General features: G+C 41.8%; 1 protein-coding gene and 1 long non-coding RNA gene across 12 annotated transcripts in view; one reads left to right on the forward strand and one right to left on the reverse strand.

The window, feature by feature from the left end:
• LOC120409228 overlaps positions 1 to 17,165 on the forward strand; it is a 146,532-nt gene that overhangs the window by 25,567 nt on the left and 103,800 nt on the right. For all 5 annotated transcript variants that reach the window (XR_005601213.1, XR_005601212.1, XR_005601216.1 and 2 more), the window contains exon 2: positions 4,310 to 4,391. This is a non-coding gene — a long non-coding RNA (uncharacterized LOC120409228). The remainder of the gene's footprint in view (positions 1 to 4,309; positions 4,392 to 17,165) is intronic.
• Positions 8,724 to 17,165, reverse strand: part of ARHGEF3 (Rho guanine nucleotide exchange factor 3) — a 267,112-nt gene continuing 258,670 nt past the window's right edge. For 6 of the 7 annotated variants that reach the window (XM_039546928.1, XM_039546935.1, XM_039546929.1 and 3 more), the window contains 2 exons: positions 12,314 to 12,500; positions 8,733 to 11,190 (listed from right to left, as the gene is read on the reverse strand). In XM_039546928.1, the coding sequence (XP_039402862.1) occupies positions 10,844 to 11,190; positions 12,314 to 12,500 (534 nt within the window). In that variant the 3' untranslated portion in view covers positions 8,733 to 10,843. Of the gene's footprint in view, positions 11,191 to 12,313; positions 12,501 to 17,165 lie in introns of all 7 variants that reach the window. The other variant, XM_039546934.1, reaches the window with a different exon arrangement.

Below are 17,165 nucleotides of genomic sequence, written 5' to 3' on the forward strand. Positions count from 1 at the left end.
GTGGCGTCTGGAGCGGCTGCGGTCCCGGCGCCTGGAGCGGCTGCGGTCACGGTGCCGAGAGCAGCTGCGGTCACCGCGGTGCCGTGATCGGTCTCGAGAGGCAGACCTTCGCCGGTACCGGCGACTGGGGCTTCGAGATCGGTACCTCGACGCCGAGCGGTACCGTGAACGGGATCGGCGCCGAGACGAGGAACGGTCCCGAGGTGTTGACCGGTGCCTGGATCGAGGCCGGCGAGAAGGTGACCGGCTACGAGAGCGGGACCGACTGAAGACCCTTGCACGGTGTTCCTCGGCGCCTGGGCGTCTCATCATGGCTGGCTTCCCAGCAGAGGGTACAGCCCGCACCAGCGGTGCCGGGGGCCGGAGGCTCGGCGCCTCTGTCAAAGCAATAAGCTCCCGCGCCTGTGAGTATGTCTCCGGCGTGTTCGGGAGTCCAAGCTCGACCTCGGGTGGTGCCGGGGAGCAGGGGGTGGCCGGGCTCAACGGCTCTTCTGGTGCTGGAGCTGCCGGGCCCGTGCACTGCGAGTGCACCATCACCGCCGGAGCTGCAGATGTTGGCAGTGGCAGTGGTCCCGAAGTTGAGGCTTTAGCCGCCGCTGGTGCCTTCTTTTTGCGCACCGGGGACGGGGAGCGGTGCCGTGACGCCGGTGCCGGTTTCGGCGGACGGGACGCCTCCGAGCTGTGCCGGGTCGGTGCCGCCGGAGCGCTACGTACCGAAGCCGATTTAGGCGCCGCAGGGATTGGTGCCGGTGGACGCAGCGCCGACTCCATCAGGAGCTGCTTGAGCCTGGAGTCCCACTCTTTTCTGGTCCGCGGTTTAAAGGCAGCACAAATGGGGCACTTGTCGGTACGATGAGATTCCCCCAGACAACGAAGGCAGGAATCGTGAGCGTCCCCAACGGGCATCAACCGTTGACAAGCCGAGCACGGCTTGAATCCCGGTGTCTGGGGCATGAGCCCACACCGGGTGGGGGAAGAAGGAGGGTAAACCCCCCCTAATTCCTTAACTACCTTAACTAACTAAACTATGAGCTAAACTAACTAACTATATACAAAAAACGGAGAAAACTGCTAGGGGTGTGGAGGACTAACAGAGCACTCCACAGTTCCAGCTAACCGTCACGGGCGGGAAGAAGGAACTGAGGAGCGGACGGGCCGGCTGGGGTATATAACACGCGCCATAGCGGTGCCACTCCAGGGGGCGCCCAGCCGGCCCGCCGGAGTTGCTAGGGTAAAAAGTTCCGAGATACCGTGCATGCGCGGCGCGCACACCTACATGGAATGCATAGGAGCAATCACTCGAAGAAGAATATTTATTATCCCTAAAGAACTCAGGACTTGCTATGAGTTCGCTTAGAGTTCACCTTGCGGCCATCATGGCCTTCCATCAACAGGTAGATGGGATGCCGGTATTCACCCACCTGATTACCAAGTGATTCCTAATGGGAAACTAGAATATGTACCCAGACATCCGAGAACCCACACTTGCATGAGACTTAAATCTGTTTCTTAAAAGTCTAACCAGAGCCCCTTTTGAACCCTTAGCCACATGCTCATTACGTCACTTATCTATGAAAGCGGCATTCCTGGTCGCCATTACATTGGCATGAAGAGTCAATGAGATAAGGGCTCTCATGGCTTACCCCCCAAACACAATATTCTTTGACACTTAGAACACATCCTAAGTGTATGCCCAAACTATCATCTTCATTCCACCTCAACCAACCAATTCACTTACCTACATTCCACCCAAAACCACACACTAAGGTTCAAGAGGCAATGCTGCACACATTGGATGTGCGCTGTGCCTTAGCCTTTTACCTAGACAGAACAAAGCCCTTCCATAAATCACCTAGACTCTGTGTCAACAATTGAACAATCATAGGGCTCTGCCATATCAATGCAAAGATTATCCAAATGGATATCCAGCTGTATCCATACATGCTATTCACTATTCAATATTAAAGTCCCTCCAGGCATCAGAACCCACTTGACAAGAGCTTTAGCTACCTCCATAGCATTCCTACACAATGTTCCCATTCTAGACATCTGCTGGGCAGCCACATGGGCCTCTGAACATACATTCACGAACCACTATGCAATTACTCTCAGTTCAAGCTCAGACACAAGATGAGGCCTCATGGTCCTAGCGTCAGCTACTAACTCCACTCTGAAGTCCCTTCCATCATGAGGGCACTGCTCTACATTCACCTGAAGTGGAGCACCCACAAGGACAGCACTCAAAGAAGAAAAGGTTACTTTGTGCAGTAACTGAGGTTCTTCGAGATGTGTGTCGCTGTTGGGTGCTCCACTACCCATCCTCCTCCCCTCTACTTTGGAATTTGCAATAAAAACTCTACAGTAGAGAAGGAACTAAAGGGGTCGGGACCCACGGGCATCAGCTGAATCACCAATGGCACCGCAAGGCGGCTACTGTGCACATGCGTCCCGACCAGGCACTGCTACCCAAAATCTCCGATCAGCAGCGACAGGACACACTAACACCTGAAGTGGAGCACCCACAGGGGGACACATCTCGAAGAACCTCAGTTACTGCACAAAGTGAGTAACCTTCTCATGGTAGTATGGAAAAGGTTGAGAACTGCAGAGTTTAGGTGAGATTTTCAAAAGTGCTCCGTAGTGGCCTAAAGCCAGAGTCATTTTAGTATGTGATCATATAAAGACAGTAGCATAATACATATAAACAAGGGGGGGGCACTTGCTAACTTATCGAGTGCTTAACTTTTCAACCTTTGCATCCTTATGACATTTTTGTTTGTGTATATTAATACACAAAGATGATACACACTTTTCATTTCTGTGTTTTTGTTTGAAATATATAACTTAACAGTAAATATCTTCCAGTCCCAGGCACACTCTTAACTACAACACAGCCTTTAATTCTGCCTCCTTCAACATTCCCTTCTGCATATGCCATTTCACCATACTACGCTCTCCCAAAAGTAACAGTTATGGATATTTAATGTAGTTGAGAAGGGGGTGGTATAGTAAAGGGAATAATAGAAGACTAGTCTTCCTAGAAGGGCAAAGTAAAATATGGTAGTTGTGGAAAAGATGAGTGTCTGTGGGAGGCGAAATAGACAATATGCTCCACTTCAGGTGTTGGTGTGTCCTGGCACTGCTGATTGGAGATTTTCGGTAGCATACAAAATAGACTGCTATATGACAGAGATATCTAAAACTTTCCAGACTAAATGTAGTGATTATGGATACCATATTTTCACTAGATTCTAATAATTCTCTCTTTATATAGACCAATTCTGCAAATATAAATAAATAAAATAAAATAAGCTTGACAAGCAACACACAAACCACAGCAAGAAAAGATAGAGTGAGGAAACCAGTAACTACAGACCTCTTTCTGCCACTATCTAAAGTGTACTTTCTATCACCTGCCTCCTGAACAGGGAATACTAAACAGTATTACTGGCAAACTCAGTAACCGTAGAAATATACACAATACTATAAATGTGTATCACAGCAAAGCCTAAACAAAAAAACTTGCAGAGATTATTTCAGGCTACTACACATTTAAAAAAGGATATTCTCACTACTTCTCTTTGATCAGAATCAATTTATATATAAACTAGCAAAAGACAACATGCCAGATTTTGCATTTGTGAGAACTGCACAGCACATACTAAGGGGTTGTCTACACTACTGCTTAAGTCGATGAAGTTACATCGACTCAAAGGGGTGTCTACATTGTGCTATATTCATGGGAGATGGTCTCCTGCTGACATAACTTCCGCTTCTCATTGAGGGGGAGTAATTATGCCAATGGGAGTTCACTCTCCCATTGGAATAGCACATCTTCACCAGACATGCTACAGTAGTGCAGCTGCACCAATGTAGCGCGGTAGTGTAGACTAGCCCTAAGAAGTGTTGAGAAAAAGGATACAACAGATCTAGATCACTTTTCTAGTATTGAATTACACATCCTGAGACTGGTTGACAAGACAATAAAACTTTATTCCACCAAAAAATTGCTCTGACAAGAGAAGAGCAGTCTAACACTAACTGAAGTAAAAACAACTGAAAATACACATCACTCACAGTATAGCAAGTTCAGGTCAGACTAATAACACCAAATATATGACACACAGATCACGCACAAGTGAAAAACTACAAAAGACTCCATACCCAAGGAACAAAGGTGAACCAAAAAAGCAAATAGTGTTATATATATATGAGAGAGAGACACAGACCTATATTGTTGCTTTGACATATAAAAGCTGTTATAAAACAAGTTTCCAAATGAAATTTTTTTTCTATTTGATTTTTCTAGGCATATTGGGTCCTCGTTGCATAAATTGCTTCGGTAGTCTCTGATGAAAGCAACTACAAAAATGGAAAGTGTTATTTACTCAGTAAGTATAGATATATTATGACAATCTAAATGCAATATCTAAACATAATTGATTCTTCACAGCACTGAATTCTTGGTGGTGCACAGTAGATCTACAGCAGTGATTTCTTATTAGAAAACAGTAAAAGATTCAGTGTTGTAATGTAATTTATGTAATTCTATAAAGGAATTAAGTAATTGTAAAACTCACTTCTCTCTTATCTAGTACTTACAATTGTCAAACTTTTTAAAATTTCCTTTTATCAAAACTTTCTGAGTTATAAGCAACTTTATAGTAGTGGTACATTTCAGAAAAGTATAATATAATTTACTGTAATACACAGACTGACAGAACAAAAGGAAGAGTAGGCAAAAATACCACTTAATACAGAGACATCTATTCATACCACCAGTCAACAAATAATGGTATTCAACAAAAGAATACCATTATCTAAACAAGCTAAAGTCCATATGAGCCATTCAAGAATTATTGTTGATGTTACTGATGCTGAGGATATGAGTCTTATGAACTTCTGTATTTTTACCAATGTTACACGGACTCTCCTTTCCATTTGATCTTCTAAAGTGACTATTTAATCTTTCTTTTTAAATAAAATTAAAACCCCTTAATTTCACTAAAAAAACCACCACCACAAAAAAAAACCCAACTAAACAAAAAACCTCCACACCACGTATACATAGCCTAGGAGTTTTCCCTAATAGATTTGTGGCATCAAAGGCTACAACTTGAAAAAATTGCTTCTATTGAAATATTTTGCGTTTGTTTTCTTCAAAATTGTGTATAAAGTGTTTTAAATCAAACCAGCTCTAAAAAAAAAAAATTCCCAGCAGATGGCAGCAACATACAGTTCAAGAATTTAAAATATATTCATTTGTAATATATTTTACTTTGATCATGCATTAAACAGACTCCACTAGATTTGTTACAGATTGCATTTGTAGAGAATAATAATCTTGTATTTAGATAGCAATGTTCATGTTAGAGGGATCCCAAAGTGCTTTACAAACCATATACAGACAAAATTACATCTTATGCTGAAATGAGCTTTGCTTTGGGATCAAATGTAGTGACTGCTTTAGGATTGGAAGTAGGGCTGATAAGCCATTAAAAAAATCAATTGGGATTAATCACACAATTAAAAATATGATTTGTGATTAATAGCACTGTTAAACAATAGAATGCCATTTATTTAAATATTTTGGATGTTTACATTTTCAGTTACAATACAAAGTGTACAGTGCTCACTTTATTTTTGATTACAAATATTTGCTTCAATTCACCTAATACAGATACTGTAGTGCATTCTCTCTATCATGGAAGTTGAACTTACAAATGTAGAATTATGTACAAAAAAAACTACATTCAAAAACAAAACAAGGTAAAACTTTAAGGCCTACAGGTCCACTCAGTCCTACTTCTTGTTCAGCTAATTGCTCAGATGATTTTTTTTTTTAAACACACACACACATTTGCAGGAGATAATGCCGCCCGCTTCTTGTTTACAATGTCACCTGAAAGTGATAAAAGGCATTTGCATGGCATTGTAACCAGCGTCGCAAGACATGTGATGTACTAAAGATTCATATGTCCTTTCATGTTTCAATCACCATTCCGGAGAACATGCATCCATGCTGATGACAGATTCTGCTCAATAACAATCCAAAGCAGTGCAGCCCAATGCATATTCATTTTCATTCTCTGAGTCAGATGCCACCAACAGAAGGTTGATTTTCTTTTATGGTGGTTCGGGTGCTGTAGTTTCTGCATCAGTGTTTTGCTCTTTTAAGACTTCTGAAAGCATGCGCCACACCTCGTCTGTCTCAGATTTTGGAAAGCACTTCAGATTATTAAACCTTGGGTCAAGTGCTGTAGCTATCTTTAGAAATCTCATACTGGAACCTTCTTTGTGTTTTGTCAAATCTGCAGTGAAGTGTTTTTAAATCAAACACCATATGGGACTACCATAACACACAATATATGGCAGAATGAAGGTAAAACCATGGAGCAGGAGACATACAAGTCTCCTCCAAGGAATTCAGTCACAAATTTAATTAACTCATTGTTTTAAACATGCATTATCAGCATGGAAGCATGTCCTCTAGAATGGTGGTCGAAGCATGAAGCAGCATGTGAATGTTTAGCATATCTGGCATGTAAATACCTTGCAACGCTGGCTACAAACGTGCCATCTGAATGCCTGTTCTCACTTTCAGGTGACATTGTAAATAAGAAATGGGCAGCATTATCTCCTATAAATATAAACAAACTTGTTTGTCTTAGCAACTGGCTGACCAAAGAGTAGGACTGAGTGGACTTGTAAGCTCTAAAGTTTTATATTGTTTTGTTATGGGGTGCAGTTATGTAATAAAAAAATTACATTTGTAAGTTGCACTTTCATGATAGAGATTGCATTACAGTACTTGTATAAGGTGAATTGAAAAATACTATTTCTTTTGTCTTTTACAGTGCAAATATTTGTAATCAAAAGTAATATAAAGTGAGCACTGCACACTTTGTATTGTGTGTTGTAATTGAAATAAATATATTTGAAAATGTAGAAAAACATCCAAAATATTTAATAAATTTCTATTGGTATTCTATTGTTTAACAGTGCAATTAAAACTGCGATTAAATCATGGTTAATTTTTAGTTAATTACGTGAGTTAACTGCAATTAATTGACAGCCCTAAGTGGAAGCGAAGAATAGTTTATTTGATTGAAAATGCAGAGTAAATTTAGATAGGCGTAACACACTTAACCAAGTTAAAATTTTGATTAAGGTGTTGTGGTTGACCCTTTTGGATGTAAGAGCTAGATGGTAGCATAAAAACAACCACTCTCTCCATTGTTCCCTTAATAGCAGAAGTTGCTGCACTCCACAGGGTAGCAGCATAGGGGAAGCCCATGTTTGCCCTGTGATATGCTTCCGAGTACTAGGAAACCTAATTAACCAAGCTATCAGTAGTTAATCACCTCCCAAGAGGCAAATCTAAGTTGAGGGGAAAATTCTTCTGTCAACCTAGCACTGTCTAGTGTGGGGGCTAGGTTGAAGTATGTGTCTTAGGGTGTGGATTTTTCACACCAAGTGATGTAGCTATGCCAATATAAGTTTTCAGTGTAGACCAGCCCTTTGTCACCTGATTAAACTCCTAGCTATTATCCACCTCCTTTTGTGGTAAGAGGTGGTAGTGACAATATTTGGGAGTCTTGAATTCCTATTATGGTGGCACCTCAGAGTTGCAAACTAACCAATCAACCACACCCCTCATTTGGAACCGGAAGTACACAATCAAGCTATAGCAGAGACTAGACTCCCCACAGTACTGCACTGTGTTAAACACTACTAAAAATAAAGGGAAAGTTAAAAAAAATTGACAGGGTAAGGAAACTTTCTATGCTCGTTTCATTTAAATTAAGATGGTTAAAAGCAGCATTTTTCTTCTGTACAGTAAAGTTTCAAAGCTACATACTAATTAAGTCAATGTTCAGTTGTAACCTTTTGAAAGTACCATAACATTTTGTTCAGAGTTACAAACATTTCAGCATTTCAAACAACCTCCATCCCAAGGTGTTCATAACTCTCAGGTTCTTCTGTACTTGAACTGGGACAGTATCTACCTATCTTCTCTGCTGCTGTTTCAGGCTGCCTGCAGATTCAGGAAGAGAATACTCTTCATGTTTGAAAGATTGCCCTCACAGAACAGTTCCCTGGCCATAGTGAACAGTGCCTTGCTGTGCTATAAACAGTTTTCTAAATGATGCAACAAGCCCTGATCTACATAAAGCTTTCCCATGTTTTGAAGAAGAGTATATAGATATCAGTTATGGCTGAAGTTTGTTAGAATATGGTTTGGTGGCCAAAGCATAGAATTGACTCCGAAATTAGATGCACTAGTGTGTATTCCAGTGGAGCTCTAAGCCACTGCATGGATTTATGCTAGCGCATGCAACAGCAGGATTGTGGCTCATATTACTTTATACAAATCTGTTGTACACTGGGTCTCTATAGGAATTGTAACTCTTGTTTTTAAACGGATAACATTTTTTCCTCACTCACATTGAATGTCCAACCTGTATAAATTGTGCTGGTACAAAAACACCTCACAATCAGGGAAAACATTCTGTGAAAATTTCTACCAATTTCCCTCCCAACGCTCTGAAAATTTTTCCATCAAAATTATGAAATTAGAACATTTTTGTCCAGCCATGGGTATATGGGTATATGACCCACTTCATATAAACATTGCTTAGGTATGTTAAATACTGTTGAAAGCCCTGTGTAGATTCAGCCATGGTGGGCTCCTTGGATAATAAGCAATCAAAACAATTAAAAAAACAAAAAACAGTTTAATGTAATTTATTTGAAATGCTTCCATAAAAGTTTAAGGCCATTATACACAAATATTTCCTCAACACAAACATTCTCTCCTCTTTTCCATACATCAATACTTTACATGCTTTTTGCTAACACTTCGGCCAACAGTTGTCATACCAAAAGTTCATAGCCTAATATATTTTCTATTCCCCCCACCCCGCCATCAACATGTTCCCTTGTCCTATTCCTCTTCACTGGCATGCTCATACATTCTAATCTAAAAATGAAGCAGTTTAAATAAATTACAAGCCTGCAATAGAAAAAAAATCACAATGTTTTAAAAACTATAAATACAGAAATATGGTCTACAGGGTAAAACTGACAACAGTATTTTTTAAAAAAAGTAATATACCTTGTTTTTATATTGATTATCTTGCCACACTGATTCCTTTAATGCACTTCATGACATATATACAAGGTAAATGACATTTTATTTACTTTCTTTCTGTAAACTTATAAACACGCATGAAACAAACATTTTTGGCAATAATTTAGCAGTTTTACTACTTGTGCTGGTGTGCGACTAATTTGCACAGGTCATCCTGCATTTTTATAATATCAAGGATCATGTCAATTAGTAAGGACACAAGTTTTGCAGCCTACTTTACCTTTCAGTAGATTGGCATTATTTCCATTATAAAAGACGAACCAAGGATTCCTAAAATAGTCAGGCTGTTGCACAGTGTTTTAGACTGCATTTTAAATTGGCTGATCTTCCTCTCATCATAATGAGTCAGGACAATAATAGACTTAATTAAATCAGCCACCAGAAAACACAGCAGTGGTTCCAATTACAGCATAAAGTTTAGATGCAGCAAAATTTAAAAAAAAAAAAAACTTGACAAAAATATAAAGGATGTGATATTTCCTAAAGGAAAATCAATTCCCTTTTTTATTTAAACTTTCTCTACTGTCTCCTAAGGGGTGTTTGTACAGCACCATTGATACAAGATTGTGTCTCAGTCTTAAAAAACAACTATATGTAATTGTAAACAGTCATCTACACAAAATCTTGGGATGTTTTGAACTTTAGTTTAGTGGTAACAGTAAATCAGGTCAGTGGGGTGCAAAATGCTAGAGGGCCTATTCAATAATCTAATGCTTTTTTAGATTCTTCCTGTCTTAGTCAGGATAATACAGAGTTGTACATGGCACTGTAAGCAAACTACCAACTTTTTATTTACAAATACCCAACATTCCCAGCATTTAATCTGAAGATTCAGTGTTAGCAGTAGACTTCTCTTTCAATTGATTTTAGTATTACGTGCTCCGATAAGTAAACCACGGCCACTACACTGACCCTTTTAATTGACCAGATTACTATGTTGGTTTGCTGGATCTTCATACAGTGCTTCAGACTTTCTAAAATTAATCCCTAAGAGTCACTGTTGACATGGCCTACTCTTTACATTTCCTGTTGATTTATCACCACAATAGCTAACTTACCTTATTCCAAGATGTTATTTTTGTAGACATTTGCCTTTCTGAAAATTTTGAATGCCATTCCTAATTAAATGCAGACTTTGATACCCCTTTTAAGACCCACTACAAAGTTTGTCTTTAGGTGCCACGTTAGAGGTCAAACACTGTACAAAACCATGGAAAGACTTATGTAATATACATATAAACAGTAGTTTAGACAGAGGAGACGTGTGGGGGAGGTCCATGGGGTTAAGTGTCCCCTACCCCCCGATTTCTGCCAGGGTTTATATGCCCTGCCCTGAACCCTGCTGAATACCACCAGAACCTTTAAATTGTGCCCCCCTACTATCAACAGTTATGCATATCTCTGAGTTTAGAGATTCTTTCTACCAGCAGGACAATGAAAATAACTGGTCAAGTACCACTTTCATCTATCCAGATGTTTATGGAAATATCACAGGACAGGATTTGTAACAGATTCCAGCTTACATAGATTGGCAGTTACAGTACTACACTCAAAGGTACAAGTACAAGAAAGATTGTGTTGACATTGTCACAAAAAAGTGTTAAGTGCTTTTCCAAACTGCTCCATTTATGGAATGCAAATACTGTACAGGTAAGACATAAGTTTACTTTCATGAACTGTAAGTTTCAGTCAAATGTTGGTTTCTATTGGTTTGTCATTCTCGCAAGAGTTTATCTGTTCCATGCGTTCACAATCAATGCTGACTTCACTAGTGTCCATACTACAGTCTGACTCATTGTCTGATTGGTCCATTTGCTCAAGCCTGCTTTCTCCCTGTGGTACCCTACTCCCATTTGGGGATATTAGGAAACGTCCTTCTGAATCCAGTGTTCCAGCCTCTCCGTCACACACAACTGTTTCTTTGGCCTGTCGGATACAGTTAAGCCACTGTTGTTTGTTGAAGGAGTCATTGGCTTGCAGCGAGTGAGACTGGCTTTGTGATCCACTTTTGAAGCTGATTCTAAAGAAGTTTTTAACTGAAAAACAAAATATGTCCATTGATTGCTTTGGGTGTCTGCATTTTTAATAAGTGAATACATTAAAATACTAAAACAATCAAGTTCTTAGATTTACTGGGTTGCTTCCCCAGGGCTAAGTTAGAAACCCATAGAATAAATAGGAGCCGAGGGAAAACCCAAAGACCTTGTGTCGCTCCTACCTTGGTAGGGCAGTGGGGCAACCCCAGATACTACTGGAGTTGCTAAAAATTTCATGCTTGCTGGGTTAATTAGTTTATAGTTCAACCAATATAGTGATGCTATACATGCATAAAACCAACCACAAATGCCTAAACTGGCTGACTTCTATGCCAGTTTACCATTTCAAGCTTGGAACCTTAAGCAGCTCAGTAGAGTTGATGCTACCCCCAGAGCCCCGTGGAGCCTCTCTGGCTATAAACAGCCTTTCAGAGTTGTGAAATTTCACTTTTGCTCCGTAGGGAGTAGCCAGGACTACTTGTTCCTGTGGCAGCTTGGGCCCCCTCTTACCTGTAACCCACAACATAAATCAGTCACAAAAAAATTTCAAAATTATTTTTCAGAAAGGTTAAAAGATGGTTTGTAATGGAAACCTGGTTAATTCATAGGCATTGATTCAACAAACACGTAACATGATTAACTTTAAGAATATGAGTAGTCCAGTTGACTTGAAAAGGATAACTCAGATGCTTAACGTTAAGCACGTGCGTTAAGTATTTGCAGGATCACAACCTTAACAGTGGAGCCAATGCCTCCATAACAAGATGAAGAATCACAATAGATAAATCTTGTCATAAGGTTTCTAAATAAGCCACAAAATTTCAAAATATACTCGGCGGAGACTGTTTATAAATTCTTGTTTTGCTACTACGTTCTACTCCCTTTTCCACTTCCCAGTGTAGTAAAGGGGTGTGTGTGTGTGTTTTTGGAGGGGTGGGGAAGAATCCCATTACTGATATGATGGATTTTTAAAATAGACATTTAGAGTCTTGTATAACAACAGTTTGAAAGAAAGGTCAAATTTTGGACCTGAAGTGTTATTTTAAATGAAGGGAGATTTCAAAGATACATCTATTCCCTGTGAACTAATGATAAAGTATTCCAATCAAAAGTGTATTCATACTTCTCTCATTGTTGCTAAATGCACCACGTATGGATCCACCCAGTCGCACCTCTCCATCCTGCAAATCTTCCAGGACAAGATCCTTTACTGGGATGGGCTGCCGGTATAGTTGGTAGCAGAGTTGTTCATTATGGGTAATAGCTCGGGTAATCACTAGCACTTCTTGGAACAAGAAGACATGCAGTTTCTGTTAAAAAGCATAAAAGGAAAATAAAATCATTATTCCTTTTAAAAAGTCACTAAACAAAGTTTATTTTAACTGTAATATACATCTCTGTGTTCTTTTAACAATATATATTCACTTTTAGTTCCCCTTGCTTAGGCATAAATAAATAAATGTAAATTTGTTCACCACATCCATCACTGGGCCTCTCTTCCCTCCCTCCCTCCCATTATAATACTGTTGGTGGCCTAATATAGTATAAATATTCATACCCACATGTAACTTATGTAAACTAAGGAGAAAACTGAGATACTGTGGCCAGGTACACTACAAAGTTAGGTTGACATATGCTGCATTAGGTCAAGTTAATAATGTATGTGTCTATACTACCAAGTCCCTTCTGCCGACCTAAAAGGCTTGTAAAGTCGACTTATGTACTCCAACTCCACGAGAGGCGTACCACTTCAGTCGACATCCATGCGTGAATATGGGGATAGTGTAGACACTGTGCTGTGTAATTTGAATGAATTGGCCTCTAGGTGGTGTCCCATAGTGCTCCGCTGTGATCTCTCTGGAGAGCACTTTCAACTCCACTGCACTTCAGCCACGTACACAGGAAACAGCCACCTCTGTTGAAGCCCTGTGAACTTTTGAATTCTCATTTCCTGTTTAATCGGTGTGGAGAGTTTGTCAGCACAGCTGACCATGGACTCAAGGCCGCAAATGCGCTCCAGTATGGAGCACACAGGAGGTAGTGGATCTTATTGCTGTGTGGGGAGAAGAGTCTGTGCAGGCAAAGCTCCAAATCAGCAGAAGAAACGCTAACATCTATGCCAAAATTGCACAGGTTATGGGGGAGAAGGGCTACACCAGGGACAAACAGCAGTTCTCCATGAAAATAAAGGAGCTTCGGCAAGCATACCAGAAGAGAAGGGAGGCGAACAGTCGCTCTGGTTCGGAGCCACAGACATGCCACTTCTAGGAGGAGCTGCATGCAATTCTAGGCGGTGACCCCACCACTATCCCCAAAACGCTCCGTGGATACCTCCCAGGAGCCCTGGGCGACCTTGGGCAACAATGAGGAGGACATTGTTGACGAAGAGGAGGAGGAGAATGCAAGGCAGGCAAGCGGGGGATCCATTCTCCCCAACAGCCAAGAACTTTTTTTTAAACTCTGGAGCCCACAAGACCAATTGTGAGCAGAGCGTGATGCCGGGGAAGGCACCTCTAGTGAGTACACATTTTCAAACTGTAGGGGTTATGTGCTATTATTTTTCATGTTGAATCTGAATTAAAAAATTGTGATAGTGGTTATCAGCGGCCACGCCAGCTACACAGAGGGTGCTCTCAGAAAAAAAAACTGTTTATGGATATTAAAGATCTTGGTGAGTCCTTCAGGCCATGAAGTTTTGTGTCAGTCTGCTCTGAGAACAGAGAGGAGTCTTTGAAGGGGAGGTCTTAAATAGACCATTAGACCTTGTTAGGAAGGCCGGAAGTGACAGCGGAGGCCATTGTCCTAGCTGCCGAGTTGGCAGCGTCCAGAGCCACCTGGAGAGAGGTCCTGGCCACATTCTGACCTTCCTCCAAGAGGGCAACATATTCCTGCCTTGAATCTTGGGGGCAGGGAGTTTTTAAATTTAGTCAAGGAATCCCACTGATGAAAGTCTTCTGTAATGGTCTAGTCTCTTGGTGTGTTTTTACTTAGGGGTAGCACTCAACTGGTCCTCCTTGTCCCTTTTGTTTGCAGCAGATATCACCAGTGACCCTGTGGGGGTGTGGGGGTGTGTGCGCGCGCGCGCGCAGGTATTCGAACCTACTTGCTGGCACACAATACTTCTCAGCCCTCTGAGGTGGGGTGCAGAGAAGAAGTTTGCCACAGGGCCTCGAGAGGTCCCGTCACCACCTCATTCATGGGCTAGGCCACCTTTGAGGGAGCTGCTGCAGCCAGGATATCAATAAGGCTCTGATGTCTCTGAGCTCCTCAATTTCCAGACCCAGGTACATAGCGACCTGCTTCAGAAGGTCCTGATGGGCCCTGCAGTCATCCTGCAGAAACAGGCTACAGGGTCCTGTGACAGCCTCGTCTGGAGAGGAGGAGGTGGAGCTCCTTCCTCTGCCTAACAACTACATCCGCTAGAGCCATCTGCTAGACATCAGTACCAAATCTGGAGTCCGGTGCTAAGTGGGAAGGAGTGGTAGCCCATCTCTCAGAAATCACTGAGTAGGAGTGATAGGAGGGAGAACCCGGTACCTGGGGAAATCCCCAGGGGTTCCAATAAAGCCACTGCATTGACTAGTGACTTGCTTGCCAGGTGCTGGCAGAGAGACCAGCACCGAAGTCCAGTGGCACAAACTGTGTGCCGTTGGTAGGCTTTAGGTGGCATATAAGATTCGGACTCAGAAGAGGAGTCTTCTCTCGGAAACCACAGCAGAACAGATACCAGGATCAGGGAAGACTTGTCCCTAGAGGGTGCCGGGGGGCCAGGAAGGAGTCCAATGCTCCTTGTTCCATCCTGCTTCCAGTCAGGGGAGCTGGTAGGTTTCCTATTGGAGTTGGAGGGACTGGCAGAGAAAGAAGGTCCCAAGCTGCTTGCAAAACCTCTGGGGTCAATGGAACCATGAGACTGCTGGTGGAGGGTCCCACACTGGATTCAATGCTCTAGGCAGAGTTGATGGTGCCATCACGGGTCCAGGAGAGGAAGAGTAGCCCAGCACTGGTCTCATTGTGCTGCCTTCCCCCAGCTTGTCTCTCTTCTGGATCAGCGAGCACCCTCTGTTGGGGTGCTGCTTTCTGTGCTTCTTTCTCAGCACCAGAGATGGTGAACGGTACCAAGGGAGCACTTTGCTCTGAGAAAGTACTCTTTGCCAAATTGGAGTGGCTTGGCTCTAAGATTGGTCTCAGGGTGGCTTCCATGAGGATACCCTTCAGCCTAATGTCCATGTTCTTTTTAGTGTGGGGTCTAAATTCTCAACAGATCTGGCACTTGTCCCTCATGTGAGAGTTTCCCCCAAGCACTTTGAGCAGCTGGAGTGCAGGTTATTCCCAGGCATAGATTTGCATAAGGTACAAGGCTTGAAGCCCAGGGACCAGCACATGCCTGGCTCTTTGGGTGAAGAAGTCCCTTGACAAAAAGGAACTATTTACGCTAACAATAATTACAAAAAAATATTTACACTAAACTATGAAGATAAGAGTCCATTAAACACTGGGAACAAAGCCTTGCCAGAGGAAGAAGGGTTGTTCCAGCAACTGTCACGGGTGATAAGAAGGAACTGAGAGGATGCATGGCCAGCAGCACCCTTTATGCCAGTGCATAAGTGTGCAGCTCCAGAGGGTGCTAGAACTGGCCCAACTGATACCACTGAGGAAAAAATCTCCAGCAATGGTGCATGCAGTGCACAAACACCTAACATAGAATGGACATGAGCAAGCATTCGAAGAACAACAAACTATCTGTTTGGTTAAACAGTTGCTATAACAAACAAGTTTGCACTAGTTAAACCCATTTTTAGGCTCAAACAAATTAACTTCTACACCCTACTGAAATGTGCCAGAACGTGGGATTCATGTCTCCGGCTTTCTGTGTGGGTTCTACCAAGGATGAATAGCTTTACAATCTAGCAATGATACAACTAGAGTTGAGCTGGTTGAGGCCTCTAATCAGTCCCTTGTCCCATCTGACTCTACCCCAGCTCCAGCTCACCCAATCCATTCTGTGGGCTGTACTGAATGGCTATGAGGGTCCAGCAAAGGGCCTCCTGACTGGGAGTTGGGGAGCTTGCACTAGTGAACCTCATCCTGAAACAGACTTTCCACTGTCAAGACTAAGCTCTCTGGGGCAGGGATTGGCTTTATTTGTCTACAGTGTCTAGCACAATAGGGTTCTGATCCCTACCATAAGAAAACTGGCACCATGGGGGAGCTTATAGCAGGTATTCTTTTGGCTTCCTGGGGAATGAAAAAGGCCCCAGAGATATACACAGTGGGACATATTCACTGGTGACAAATGATAATGAAAATTACATGTCAAGTAAGTTTATAAGATAAAAGTGGGTCCTTTCTGCTTCATCTTAACACCCTTTCATTAATTGCTGTTCCTGCCACACATGCACACAGTCTTTTGTCTCTTCAGTATGTCAGTTAAACTTACATAATGCCACCCACTGAATTTCAACAGTTCTAATGAATGACTGGCGATATATCGACTTAAACAACATTAATTTTTGGCATTTTTGAACTACTAGCCAAGGACTTGCATATGAAGATTTAAAAATTGTAGGTGTAAATACATCAGGGTGAATTATGCCCCAAAGAGCAGAATCTAGTACATTATAATACCATCTCCCTCCCCCTATTATAACCTGCATATTTTAGACTACCAGTCAAATGCATGCACATAGAGACAGATTATTCTAAATTCGAGACAGAATTCATACACACACCCACACACCAATTTAGCCATATTTATAGGTGCCATATACTCCAGGAGACACACATACCGTGTATAATTTTTCCCGTGCATGCATTTGGCGGTAATCTAAAATGTGCACGTTGTATGGTTAATATTTATCCAGTCAGTATATTTTCAGTTGCACATTTATTTATTAGATTTACAGGTTTCTTTCTATGACAATCAATGTAGAAAGGCTTCTGCATAGACACAAACTAAACCATGTTACTTGTGACAG

This window comes from Mauremys reevesii, linkage group 7 (assembly GCF_016161935.1).
Source record: "Mauremys reevesii isolate NIE-2019 linkage group 7, ASM1616193v1, whole genome shotgun sequence".
In the NCBI taxonomy this organism is placed as follows: Eukaryota; Metazoa; Chordata; order Testudines; family Geoemydidae; genus Mauremys; species Mauremys reevesii.